At 40.9% G+C, this 13,561-nt stretch overlaps 1 protein-coding gene across 1 annotated transcript; it reads right to left on the reverse strand.

Moving 5' to 3' along the window:
- Positions 1-6,411: 6,411 nt before the first annotated feature.
- LOC142430717 (uncharacterized protein C1orf141-like) lies at positions 6,412-11,233 on the reverse strand. The gene is made up of 3 exons (XM_075535752.1): positions 11,187-11,233; positions 9,632-9,821; positions 6,412-7,002 (listed from the first exon to the last, which is right to left on the reverse strand). Exons 1-3 carry the CDS (start codon positions 11,231-11,233, stop codon positions 6,412-6,414), a joined length of 828 nt encoding a protein of 275 aa, XP_075391867.1.
- Positions 11,234-13,561: the final 2,328 nt, after the last annotated feature.

Below are 13,561 nucleotides of genomic sequence, written 5' to 3' on the forward strand. Positions count from 1 at the left end.
TCAGCCCCAGACGAACTCTAGTCCCAGCCTAGTTTGAACTTCGGACTTTTTGTTGACTTTAGTCAACGAGAAGGCACTGTTAGTGCAAAAAGGCAATAAATAAGTGAGATGAATGATATTTTTATTAATCATTTTATTGGGGGCTCTTACAGATCTTATAAAAAAACCATAATTCAAATGTATTAAGCACAGTTGTACATGTGTTGCCATCAACATTTCCTAGACGTTTTCTTTCTACTTGAGCCCTTGGTATCAGCTCCACCACCCCCCACCCACCATCCCGCCACCCACTTCCCCCACCACCCTTGTGAATCCTTGATCAATTACATATTATTATTGTTATTTCGTATCTCACACTGTTGTCGCCCTCCACCCACATTGCTATTATTATTATTTGTTCCCCCCCGGGGGGGGTTATATATCTGACTTTGTGATCAGCTCCTTCTTTCTTCCCCTCCTGCCCCCCTCCCCCCTACACTCACGGTATTGCTGCTCCCACTACTGGCCCTGAGGGGGGTACCTGCCCTGGATTCCATGTGTCCAGAGCTCTTCTCTGTACCAGTGTACTTCCTTTCTGGTGTATTGCTGTGAAGTGGTGCCCCGTGTCTCTGTCTATCCGATTCTGCTAACTTCTCTTTCCCTTGTGGTGTAGTAAGTTATGCATTGGGCTGCCAACTGCAAGGTCATTCAAACCACCAGCCACACACAAGCTTTCCACTCTTGTAAAGAGTTACAGGGACTAGAATGCGAAAATTGAAGACAAAGAAGAACTCGAAGTTGGAAAATATGGTGTTGGTCATAGAAGTGATATCTGAGATCACATGATATAATATTGCAAGACCAATGACTTATTCGTTGAAAAACTCTTTTTTCAATAATATAAACTGTACAAATGGACTACACTGGATGTAATATACAGGAATCAAATCAACTACATCTATGGAAAGTTTAGTATCGTCAGTCAGAAAATGCCAGCGACCAACTATGGAACAGACCATCAATTACAATATGCAAATTCAGGTAGAAGCTGAAGAAAATTAAAACAGGACTACAATAGCTTAAGTATGACTTTGCATATACACCAACTAAATTCAGAGACCATCTCACGAATAGGTTGATGCATTGAACACTAAGGACCAAGGACCAAACAAATTGGGTAATGACATCATACATGAAAAAAAAACAGAGGTCATTAAAAATACAAGAAGTTAAAAAAAGACCCAAATGGATGTCATGGAAGAATCTGGAACTCATTCTTGAGATTATGAAAAATCCAAAGTCAAAGAAAGAAATTATGAAATAAAATATCTGGACAGAAGATTTCAAAAGGATGCTGGAGAAGGCAAAATATTGTAGTAAAATGTGCAAAGACCCAGAGTTAGAAAACTATATGGGGAAAATATGCTAGTCAATTTCACAGTTGGGGCCCTCGAAGTCAGCTGTCCAGGTGGAGAGTTTTATAGGCCAGGTCTGGGGGGAGGGAGTAGCTGGGAAATTTTCCACTGCAACTTTGTTGTCTGCAGGTCCGGAGCTAGGCAACAGCGTCCAAAGTTATCTGTAACAGTTGTTCTGCACCTGGGCCTGAAGGCCACGGAAGGGAGGGAGGACGGGGGAAGGCGGTCTGGCTTCAGATAGCATCCTCAGAGTGTTTTCACCAGCGCTATCTCATAGCCCACCTGCCCTGCTAACTCCCGCTTCCGCCTGACAAGGCAAGGATGGCAAGACTTTGTCTTACATGCTTTTGATGTATTGTCAGGGAGACCAGGCCCTGGAGAAGGACCTCTTGCTTGGTAAAGTAGAAGGGCAGTGACAAAGGAAATGGCCATCGAAAACATGGACTGACGCAGTGACTGCTTCAATGGGCTCAGGCACAGAAACACCGTGAGGGCGGCGCAGGACCATGCAGGGTTTCCTTCTGCTGTGCACACAGTCTCTGGGGTCAGAGTCAACTGGACGACACCTATCAACAACAACAACATGAAAAATATATTGAAAGACCCAGTAAATGTCCAAAGAAGATGGAAGGAACACACAGAAACATTGTACCAAAAGGAGTTGGTTGATGTTCAACAATTTCAAGAAGTAATGTATAATCAATATCCCCTGGTATTGGGAATAGGTTCAAGCTTCATAGAAGGCACTGACTAAAAACAAGGCTCTGATTGAGATGTTTCATCAAAGAGATGCAACACTGGAAATGTTTACTGGTCTATGCCAAGTAATTTGGAAGATGTAGACCTGGCTGATCAACTGGAAGAGATCTGTATTTGTGCCCTGTGACAGTTAAAGTTCTGTTACTTTTGTTGGACTGAGGTTCAAGTTTGCCAGGTAATACCTTGACCTGACCTAACATATCATCAAAACCAATCAGATGTAGGCCTCCATAATGGTATACAATTAGGTGTAATGAAAATTCTTACTTAGGTCACAGTCTTGATATAATTAATTAAGGCTGTAGCCTCATTCAATGTAAGGACTCTGGAAAAGCTTGCTTTGCTTTTTCTCAGGTCTGAATCCTACATCTAGCTCTTCTACCTCTGGTTCTTTGGGCTGACATATTGCCCGCCAACCTTGGGAGTCATCAGCAGCTTGCCACCTGACCTATTGATCTAGATTTATTTGCTTCTGCAGCCACAAGGCTGGCCAGCTGATCTGGGATTGATTCACCTCTATGGCCAACAGCCTGTGGTATCCCTACAAACTTGAATTTATCAACTCCTGCAGCTACTTGAGTCAGGAAAAGACTCCAGCTTAACACTTGAACCCATAGACTTGGAACCTGCCTGGACCTGGACTTGCTTGATTCCACTGTGAGCCATATATATGCAGGTATATAAATTTCTCTCTCTCTATATATATCTACATCACTGATTTTGCTTCTCCAGTGAACACAGACTAAGACATGCCTATACAAAATATCAGTAAGATGTTTACCTGCGTTTTGTTGACTATGCAAAGGCATCTGAGATGTGAATTAAAGACTTCAGTATGTATTACAGCTCAACATAAAGAAAACAGAAATCCTCACAATTGGACCAATAAGCAACAGCATGATAAATAGAGAAAATAGAGAAGTTGTCATGACTTTCATTTTATTTGGATCCACAATCAACGTCCATAGAAATAGCAGTCAAGAAATCAAGTGATATATTTCAATGGGAAAATCTACTGCAAACAACTCCCTTTTTTGGAACAACAATGACGGCATCCAACAGTGTAGATCGTAACAGACTCTGCGGCAGTGAGGAAGAGGAAGACCCTCAACAAGATGAATGGACAGACGCAGTGGCCACAACGATAGGCTCCAAACCAGGCTGTATGTCATTCTTTGTACATTGGGTCCCTATGAGACAGAACAATGATGACAACGATTTATAGATAGGTAGCTAGATAGACAAGATAAAGAAGCATTGATGATGATGTTGGGTCAACATTGAACTGTTAACCACCAGGTTGGTAGTTCAAAATCATAAGCTGCTCCAAGGGAGAAAGTTGAGGTTATCTGCTCCCATAAAGATTTATAGCCTGTATATAGGGTTGTTATGAGCCAGAATCAACCTGGTCTTAGTGGATTTGGTTTGGGTTCATGTGTGTGTTTATGTATGAGGGGCTTCAAGACATTCATGGGAAAAGTGGGGTTTGAGGTAATGGAAATTTTCCACAAACTTTTTGAGGTGGTCCTCTTGCATACATGGGGGGAAAGATCGGGCTCTCTACTCCTGTAAGTTGCATTCTTGGAAATTCACAGGGGCAGTAATACCTTGCCCTATAGTGCCATTATGCATTAGAATCAACTCGATCGATGGCAGCACTCCTTTGGAGTTTTGCATATATGAGCGTAAGTAAAACATTTAGAAGCTCCTTTGCATATATGAGTGGGTCAAAATAGTTCCAGTTTACACTGTGTGGGTTTATTCCTGACAAAAAGTGTTGAAACATTGCTCTGTGGTCGGTGGATGGCTGCCGATGAGTTCTCAGTGTTCTGTGGTGTGGATGCCGTGAAAACCATCCAATCAACACACTGACCTCGGAGGGGGTCTGCAGGGCCAGTGACATTCAAGGGCGAGAGGTCCCTCCAGAAGACAATAGTGACTGTGTGCATGGATTTCAAAGAGGTAATATGTACAGGTTTTCTCAAAGAGCACAGGACAATCACCAGGGTATATTAGGAAGGTGTTTTAAAGATATTGAAAACTGCATTGGTGAGAAAAGTGCCAGGAAAGTTGTAATGAGGTATCCTTTTTTTCCCATCGTGACACTGCATTTGGCTCATTATTTGAGGGTAGCAAGGAGTCCTATGAGAATTTGGGAAATGTTGTCCCACCCACCTTATAGCCCTGATGTTGTCCCTCCAGATTTCATGCTGTTTCCCAATCTTAGAGAACATTGAACAGGAATTGAGTCCCTTGAGGATGTCAAGCCTACCATTCGATTTACTCATGAACTACCAGAGGGCTTCAAAATGTGCGCGGAAAAATTCCATTATCTTTTAATTCCATTTTTCTATGAATTTTTAAATGCCTTCTTATGTGTGTGCATATATATGTATACATACATTTTTACATAAACTACATGAGCTAAAGAAAAATAAAATTGGCTTTTGTGTGCTAACCAGAATTTATCACTCCCAATATTATTTCTATGTTGAATATATTTTGAATTTCAGAAAAATAGATTACAAATAAACTTTTCAAATGCAACTTCATCCTAAGTTTATTTTTGCCTTGATATGAGTGGGTACCCCCCCCCAACTTGAAATGTGCTGGGCGGAGTGGAGCTTTCTAGGACTCATGTTTTCCGCATTAGGCGAGCATCAAGCAACTCACTGAGTTGGTGCACCCAGTGGTGTCACCTGGGAAGGTTCTTTTTGGTCACATGAATTTTTTCATGAAAGCAGTTTTGCTAAAACCTCGATTTTTGGTGATGGCCAAATTTAAGAGAACAGCGTGTGGCCGTGAAATTGTGTTTCCTGCTCAGGAAAAATGCTGCAGCAACTGTTGTGATATTGAACAGAGATTACAAAGAGAGTGCTATGGAAAGAACTAAGTATGAGCGGTTTTCTCATTTCAAAAAAAGGTGAAATGTTGATGAATGACAAACCTCATTCTGGATGTCTATCAACTTCCCAGATGATAGTGTGTAGAGTCATAGTACATCTGGAGTTCATTTCACCAGGTCAGACTGTTAATCAAGTTTGCTATTTCAAGGCTGTGAAAAGATAGAGTAATGGTGTGACAAAAAAGGCATGATTTGTGACAGACAGGGGGCTTGTTCTGCCACCACGACAATGCACCTGCTCATGCAGCCATCTCAGTGCACCAGTTTTTGGCAACAAACCAGAATGCCTCTCTTGCCCCATACACCTGACTCACCTGACTTTATTCCATGAGACTTCTTTTTGTTTCTTTTTGTTTCCTCGAATGCAGAGGGACATGAAAGGACAGCGATGTGACAACATGGAAGAAGTGAAGAAAACATTGAAGGAGGTGCCATCCAAACAGATGAGTTTGAAAAATGTTTCCATGTATGGAATCTCAGATTTGACAAATGTATTAAGTGTAATGGAGAGTACTTTGAAGATGATAAGGTTGTTTTGTAAAAAAAATTTAAATACATAACTTTGAAAAAATTGGTTGTTTTAGTATCCTTTGTACTATGTGAATTAAAGAGAATTCAATGAGAACTAATTAAATGATAATGTGATAATATAATTTAAAATGACAATACATTATAGGATTTGCTAAGAAAAATATTTTGTTTATTAAGGATTTTAAAAATTATTTAAAAATTCAGAGCAAATGTTAAAATTAAACTTGGACACAGCATCTTTCAGTAATGAAGTTCCAATCTTTAATAGCAAAAAGCTGTTCACATTTTTTCCAAAGTATTTTTAATTGCATGGATTTGCTAATGTATAATGTACCATGTTGTTCCAACAATATCCAAATGCTGATATACAATTAATTCCACCTACATTAAGTTAGTACCATATCTGTCTTCTCTAGCATGTATTTACCAAACAGTTTATTGATATTGTGGTTTGGCTTCCATTAGTAAATGTCCGGTATCAATATATGCTATTCTTGGTCATGAAGTAGCATTCATTGTAGGACTGTAGACAATTGGGGAACCTCATCTAGATCATAGAAATTCATACACTAGTTCCATTTGTTGGTAATTACTTCTTACTCCTGTCCTATTATTCACTAAAAATATTAGTTGTTCTTCGACAGACCACTGTCGATTTGTAACTTTATTGTTTTATAACAATTTCTGTGCTTTGCTTTTTTTTTTTATGTCAGTCATGAGAACATTTCTAATTGGAAAAGAATGTCCTCTGTCATCTTGGGACTTGATTGTTTGCTTCCTGTTGTCCAAACATTGCTCTCCAGAAGATATTTCACCAGCCGTTTAAGCTTTACTTGTCATAACTAGCAAATCATCCAGTGGTGTTACGTTACTTACTTTATGTATCTCGAGTTTGTTTCTCAGAGGCTTCGAGAGTTTGACGGCTGAAGCACAAAATTTGTGTGAGCTCATTGGTTTCATGGTAGAAAACATTCTCTCCAATTTGCCAGTCTTAGCGCTCCTTTCTTGACCACTGGTTTTGTCCAGGAAACTCTCGGCAGTTTTAGTTAGGCTGGCAAATGTCTCTGAGACATTACAGCGTTTATTCCAATATTTATTTTCTAGTATCTGCTTGTTAGTTTTCCTCTTTCGTTTATCCTCTACCCACCGGCACGTCACTTCCGTTGGTGGGGCCTGCTTCTTTTCCCTCCACGCTGCAGGCGCAGTCGCTTTGACACTGGAAGGAGTAATCGATTGGCCGCCAATTAAAGATGCGTAGGCGCCACAATGTCTTTCTGAAACAAAATCTGCTCTTCTGGATGGGTAAATACTTTGTTTATTCCTATGAGGAAGAGGAATTTTATTCTTTGTCAAGAGTATCATTTGTACATATCTTGTGTCATGGAAAACGATGGGAGTCGTATCATTTTGTTCCTGTAACTTAAAGAAAAAGAAGATTGAGTCTGCAGGTAGTGAGCCGAGAAAGCTACATGTTCTTAAACATGAGAACAAAATCATTGTAAAATATTTTGAAGTGACTAAATATAAGTATTGAACATGAACAATGATATGCAAACACAGACATGGACATGTGCATACGTTCCTCTCTTCTTAAGAACCCAGAAGGTTGTTTGGACGACTGCCGGAACATTTGGCTTCCTTAAAGTGTTTGAAAGGAAACTTTTCTTTTCTTCTCTGAAGAAATGAGCATGTTTCTAAATGTTGTCAACGGGAAATGAGAGAACTGGTGGGCTAGTGCATTATGCTGGCCTTTACTAAGTCCTCATGCTGCAGAAATAAAAGTTCACTGATGCATGTATTGAGCCAAAGATTTTTAAATAATCCCAAGTCAAATAAGCAAGTCTGGATATCCTACTAACTCATTCAAAAAAAGCAAAATCGTCCCTAAAATTGTTATATTTATTATACTCCAACACTTAAACCAATATTAAGCATATAAAAATGCTCAATCTAAACAAATGTACAAATGTGCTTGACACAGTGAATGTATGTACGGATTGTGATAAGAGTTGTACAAGCCCCCAATAAAATGATTTTTTAAAATGCTCAATCTAAATGCTCTTATGTTTTCAGAATGTATTAACATGAGTCACAGATCTATTTGAAAATAGGCCTTCTCTGTCATAGTAATAGTCAATCTCTGTGTCAGCTACTCACCAAACTCCCATATTTCCATTAGAGCAACAAGATGAACCCCAAACTGAGCACACATTCATATATCAACACTGAGTGGGCAAATTTTAAGTGAATGCAGCTGCTTTTCAATAGAAAATTAATGGAATGAGGATTTTGAGGATTGATTTTATATCAGTGCACTTAGTGGAAAAGGTGTGTAGCGCCTATGATTCCTGAAGTGATAACCAAATACAGAGTTTTGTTATGTGTTGGTGACGCAAACATTACCTATTTAGCCACAGCAGTGTTAGTTAAGGAGCCCTGGTGGCGTAGAGGTTGCATGTTGGACTGCTACTGCAAGGTAAACAGTTCAAAACCACTCATTGCTCTTCGGAAGAAAGACTCGCGTAAAGAGTTACAGTCTTGGGAATTTACAGGGACAATTCTACCTGTCCTGTAGGGTCGCTATGAGATGGCATCGACTTGATGGCCGTGAGTTTAGGTTGGGTTTGGTTGTTAGTTGTTTGTTTTCTAAGGTGCTTCTCCGTGGGTTCAAACTACCGACATGGCAATAGTCATCCAGCACTAGATAGTCTAGTCTGGAGACGTTTCAGGGCAAGTTTCTCCGTACCACTGTGTGCACCTTTAGATGAGGGCAGAAACACCTTTCTTAGGCTCCTTTGTGTTCGGGGGAAAGCGTATGACCAACCAGATACCCTCTGAGATGTTAGGGGGTAAGCGTATGACCACGCTCTGCTAACCAGATACCCTCTGAGAAGCTTCAGTTCAGGAAGAAGAAGCACTGTGAAAATTGTGAAAAATTTAGAAGTAAAGGTGATGGAAGATACATTCAATTTTTGCAGGGCAGCAGCGCCAAAGGCCTTAGGAGGACTGTCCTTTGCTCAGCGTTGCAGTTGTGAACTGTTGCCTGTGGCAATCACGCTGGCCCAGGTAAAGTACTCTGCGGCTGTAATGGGGGGGCCTGACCAGAGCACTTTGAAGCCAGATCCCTGCGCAAGCCTGCCTTGAATTTGTGTGAGCTTCCAAATTATTCAATTGTTTTCTGTTGGCTGAAAGAGCTGAAGTGATTGTTAGCAACCCATAGAACCATCATGTTTCATTAAAATAGCATTTTCATGTTTATTTTATAGTGAAGTCGATCTGATAAAGGCTTCTTCATAAACAATGGTGCTGAGGAATCCCCGGTGTTGGGTGAAAAATCCACTGTCATTGAGTGTCTTTTGACTCACAGAAACCCTACATAGGATTTCTAAGGCAGTGCATCTTTAAGGGAGCAGGCAGCCTCAGCTTTCTCTCCCAGGGAGGCTGGTGGATTGGAACCACTTGGTTAGTGGTATGTCACTTACCCAACCATGCTACCTTGGTTCTAGGTAAGCATTAAGAATTTAGGTGGTTGGGGGGAAATGAGCAGCAGATATTAAGGGCTCAAGCAGAAGGCAAATGTTTGGAGAATGATGATGGCAACACATGTACATATGTTCTTGACACAATGGCTGTATGTATGGATTGTGATAAGAATTGTACAAGCCCCCAATAAAATGATTAAAAAAAAAGAATTTAGGTGGTGATGTCAAATTACAATATGAAGCCAAGAGGTAAGAAGGATGTATCAAAGATTCTGGTTACATCTGTCCCCAAGTAGTGCTATTGTTGCCAGGGTGTCAGTTCTGACTCACGTGATCTCTCTGTGTGAAGAGTAGAACTGTTTATTCCATCAGGTGTTCAAGGCCGTGATCTTTCAAAAGCACATGACCAGGCTTATCTTCTCAGGTGCATCTGGGCGGGTTCAGACCACCAGCCTCCCGGCTAGTAGTAGGTCGGCACTTAACTGTTTGTATCACCCAGGAGTCCTTTGAATCAATATGAATACACAGATATACTAAACAACAGCAGATAGTTTTCTTACCATGTGAGAAATTTCTGTCTTGGGTGCATTCACATTGATTATCTTAGCATTGGGCTTTCTCAGTTCATCCTCAAAGCACAAGGGGAGCAAGTTTTCCTTTCTGACTGAACAATCTCCAATTAATTGACCATTGCTGGTGCACTGGCCTTCTGGGATAGTGCAGTCATGGATCTGTGGAGGGGATTTTTTGCTGAAAACGAACACAAGTTCAGCATAAATGCTTGTTTACGTTTTCATATTTTTAAAATATGTTTCAATTCTAACAGGCTGTTTTATCGCCTTTCCTTCAAAAATTGCACTACAATCACCTTTACTCCTGATTGCTTGTGGAGAATATACACAGCACCGCCTACAACACCAATTCAAGAGTTTCCACATGTACAATTCAATGTCACTGCTTACATCCTTCAAGACGTTAGCATGAATGCTTTCAAGGTTATTTTTAGCTTATCAGTTCTTGCCTGTTTCCACCAGGCCTTAAACCTGAGAAGGCTACCCCTTTCTATTTATCAGGAAAATAGCAAAATAAGGGGTAGGAGGAAGACAGACATGTTCTCTTGGAGTCTTTAGTGGGTTGGGAGCACCGCCAGTAGAGAAGCTTTGGCGCCCCCCCACCCCCACGCCTTTGAGATGCTGAGTGAATACTGCTTTCCAAAACACCTCCTTGCCCATGCTCAGTGGATCTAAATTAGTGACAGGATGGGAAGGTGTGGTCAGGGAGGGAGCTATTGTTTTCCTTTCAAAACTTCCTTGATTCACAGGGACAAGGGCACTGAAAGGTACCTGCTGGGTGAGGCAGACCCATAACAGAAGCTTGGGGTAGGTGAAGAATGATCCCCTCCCCTCAGGGAGGGTGACAAACATGACAGTAACTCCAGGGTTTGATCACACCAATGAGAGTGGAGTGTGGGTCCCAGCTAAGTTCAGAAGGATGTCATGAGTTCATGGGCCACAGATGTCAGTGGTTGAAGAACGTTAGGGAATGGGACCTCGTCTACAGGAACGGTACCAGGACCCTTGGCCAAGTCTCTTTTCTTTCAAGGTTATAAGCTCCAATGAGCTCCTTTTTCTCAGATACTATCTTGGAATGGATTGGAAGGCCTGTCTTAAACCTAAGAAGGCTGTGAATTATTTGTTCCAAAAAAGCATAAAATACTCTGAAGTAATGACTACATTTCTTGTTTCATCGAGGCTGAGGGGCTCATGAGAAACAACAAAACTATACTAAAGAGGCTATTTTTTCCTGTCTCTGTTAGCAGTATCATATCCATATTTTTCCTATTCTAAATATATGTACCTACTGCAGAATAATATTCTCATTTATTTTCCCCTTGCCTTCTTATCATTCAACTGAGAATTTAAGGACTGGATACAATCAACTCGCCAAGAAGTCGTGGGCCAGTCCTAGGATTGTTGCATGACATTAGCAGTCAAAACACGCCATGCCAAATGCGTTCTGCTCCACTAGAAAATTAAAAGCCGAGCTACTCCTATTAGACACATTATTCACATAGTAAGACACGAAAGAGCATTTTAAAAACTGTTTTAAAATTACCTTTTATTCAGATAATCTTCTAAAGTACCAACAGGATCAAATGCCATGGTAGGCTTATTTGTTGTTTGAGCTGAAATTATAAAGGTTTTCATAAAACAGACATATATTATGACATTTATAAAATGTTCTATAGAAAATATTTTGAGAGTTAAAATAGCACCTGGCATCTAATATACTGCTGACCCACAGTAGGTACAGTAAGTATTTGTTTAGGGAACAAGATTGAACTGGAAAAGACAGATGAAGGCTTAGACATATTAAATATAGAACTAGAGATTTGTATGTGTGGTTGTAAAAAAAAAGGCCATCTAGAATTTTTAAATCTTTCTAATATGTGAAGTCAACTTGAAGGATGACTTGGATGGTTCAATATTGTTGGGATGGGGAGAGGTCAGTTAGCAGGTACCCAAGATCTTGCCACCTGAGATGAAAATTGTCCCAAAGTTGAACTCTCCCAAAAATGTCTGGTAGACACACTTCTGTTCCAAAAGTACCCCTAGACACACGCTCTTTTAGCAATAAACTCATAACATTAGTGGGTTTTCCTAAACTCTGAGCACATCTAAAGTAATGCTAGGAAGCAAGGAAATAAATTAGGTGTGACAATTCCATTTCTCTCAAAAGGTGACAGGCACAGACCTGGAATGCTATTGACTTGCACTAAGAAAAGGAATCCCCAACCTTTTGCAACTCATTATTGATAACTGTGGTGAAATGAAATTACTTCGTCTGACTCTTGTGATGCTTGGGTGGGAGTGTGCAAATAAGGTGTCTGGGACTCCAACTTGGGGACTGGTCGGTTTTGCCATTCCTCTGAGCTATTTCAGAAGCAAGAACAAGAGAAATCCTGTGACTATGAAGAAAGAAGAGCCACCAGAGCAGGGCACCAGTGGCCACAGCACTGAGCTCATCAGACAGAGCGGAGGCGCAGCACCAAGAACTGAAACAGAGAGCATGGGCCAAGGCAGAGCAGAGGGACTAAATGGCTGAGAGGTAGAGGACTAGAAAGAGCTATGGCTGCTGGCTGAGAAGAAGTGTTGCTATGGACCAAAGACTGTACCCTTAATGTTTTCTGACCCTGATTTGTGTTACTCTGTTAACGTCCCTAATACACTCCAGTCATAAATGTCAACTTCACCTAATAGATGGTGTCAGTTGGCCAGTTAGATCTTTTGTAGTGAGTTGGCCAGGTAGCTGTCTTCCAAATTTCCTGGTGTAGACAAGTGAATGCTTCAGCACTTCCTCAGCTTGTTGAAGCATCTCACTTGCTCTATTCTATCAGTTGGAAGAAATCCATACTTGTATCCATTCCAAACAAAGGTGACTCAAGAGAATGTTTAAATTATAGAACAATGTCATTAATATATTTCAGCATTGTACCTCAAGGCTCGAATTATTTTTAAATCATACAACTCTTATCACAATCCATCCATCCATTGTATCAAGCACATTTGCACATTTGTTGCTCTCATCATTCTCCAAATATTTACTTTCCACTTGAGCCCCTGGTACCAGCTCCTCATTTTTCACCTCCTTCCCCCACTCTCCCTCCCCTCTGATAATTTTTAAATCATTATTGTTCCATGTCTTACACTGACCGATGTCTCCCCTCACCCACTTTTCTGTTGACTATACCCCAGGGAGGGGGTTATATGTAGATCCTTGTAATCGGTTCCCCCTTTCTATACCACCTTCCCTCCACTCTCCCGATATCGCCACTCTAAATGCCCTCTCTCCTTCCTGCCCCTTTCCCTGCCTCTTTGGTATGTGCCCTGGGTATTTGGGCATAATGATGTAGTGCTGTAAATCATTCACTGTTGAACTGTTAACTTAAATTTCAGATAAAGAATCAGAGAAAAACACCAGATGCACTGACATACAAGAAATACAGATTATATTCCCAGATGGGAAGGCCATAAACTTTAAGAATGTACAAAGTATGTACTGACTCCCAGAAAAGTATAAAAGCTCTGACCTATGAGAGAGGAGCAGATAGTTTTAGAGAAAGAGCTCACTGTCCATCCAGATCTGGTAAGAAAGTGGAACCTGATTCTTACCTTGCCTCTGTGATTGGGTCCCACTTCCTTACGAATTCTAACTCCAACTATCCCTCCGACAACACTCTAATTCTCTGCATGGTGTAAGACTAACAAAGAGCTCGCAGACAGTTCTCATGAGGAGAGTGTGTATTAGGGAAGTGGGAGAGTAAGGGGCATAGCTGGTCTCTGGGTGAATGCGGTTGAGGGGCCTTCCCTCCTGAGCAGTCAGAGCAGGTCAGAGGCCACTTCCACGTCATTTTTACAAGGAATTAGAGAGAGAGACTAGAACACTGGCAAGATCCTATAAGCCACACTAAGGAGTTTAGACTTTATCTT

The sequence above is a fragment of the Tenrec ecaudatus genome, chromosome 1 (genome assembly GCF_050624435.1).
Source record: "Tenrec ecaudatus isolate mTenEca1 chromosome 1, mTenEca1.hap1, whole genome shotgun sequence".
Classification (NCBI taxonomy): domain Eukaryota; kingdom Metazoa; phylum Chordata; class Mammalia; order Afrosoricida; family Tenrecidae; genus Tenrec; species Tenrec ecaudatus.

Coding starts and splice junctions, on each gene's coding strand:
- LOC142430717 (XM_075535752.1), bottom strand. CDS start 11,233: ATGGCATTTGATCCTGTTGGTACTTTAGAAGATTATCTGAATAAAAG. Junction 9,822..11,186: donor GAAGATTATCTGAATAAAAG/GTAATTTTAAAA, acceptor GTTCGTTTTCAG/CAAAAAATCCCCTCCACAGA. Junction 7,003..9,631: donor AGACAGAAATTTCTCACATG/GTAAGAAAACTA, acceptor TTTAAGTTACAG/GAACAAAATGATACGACTCC.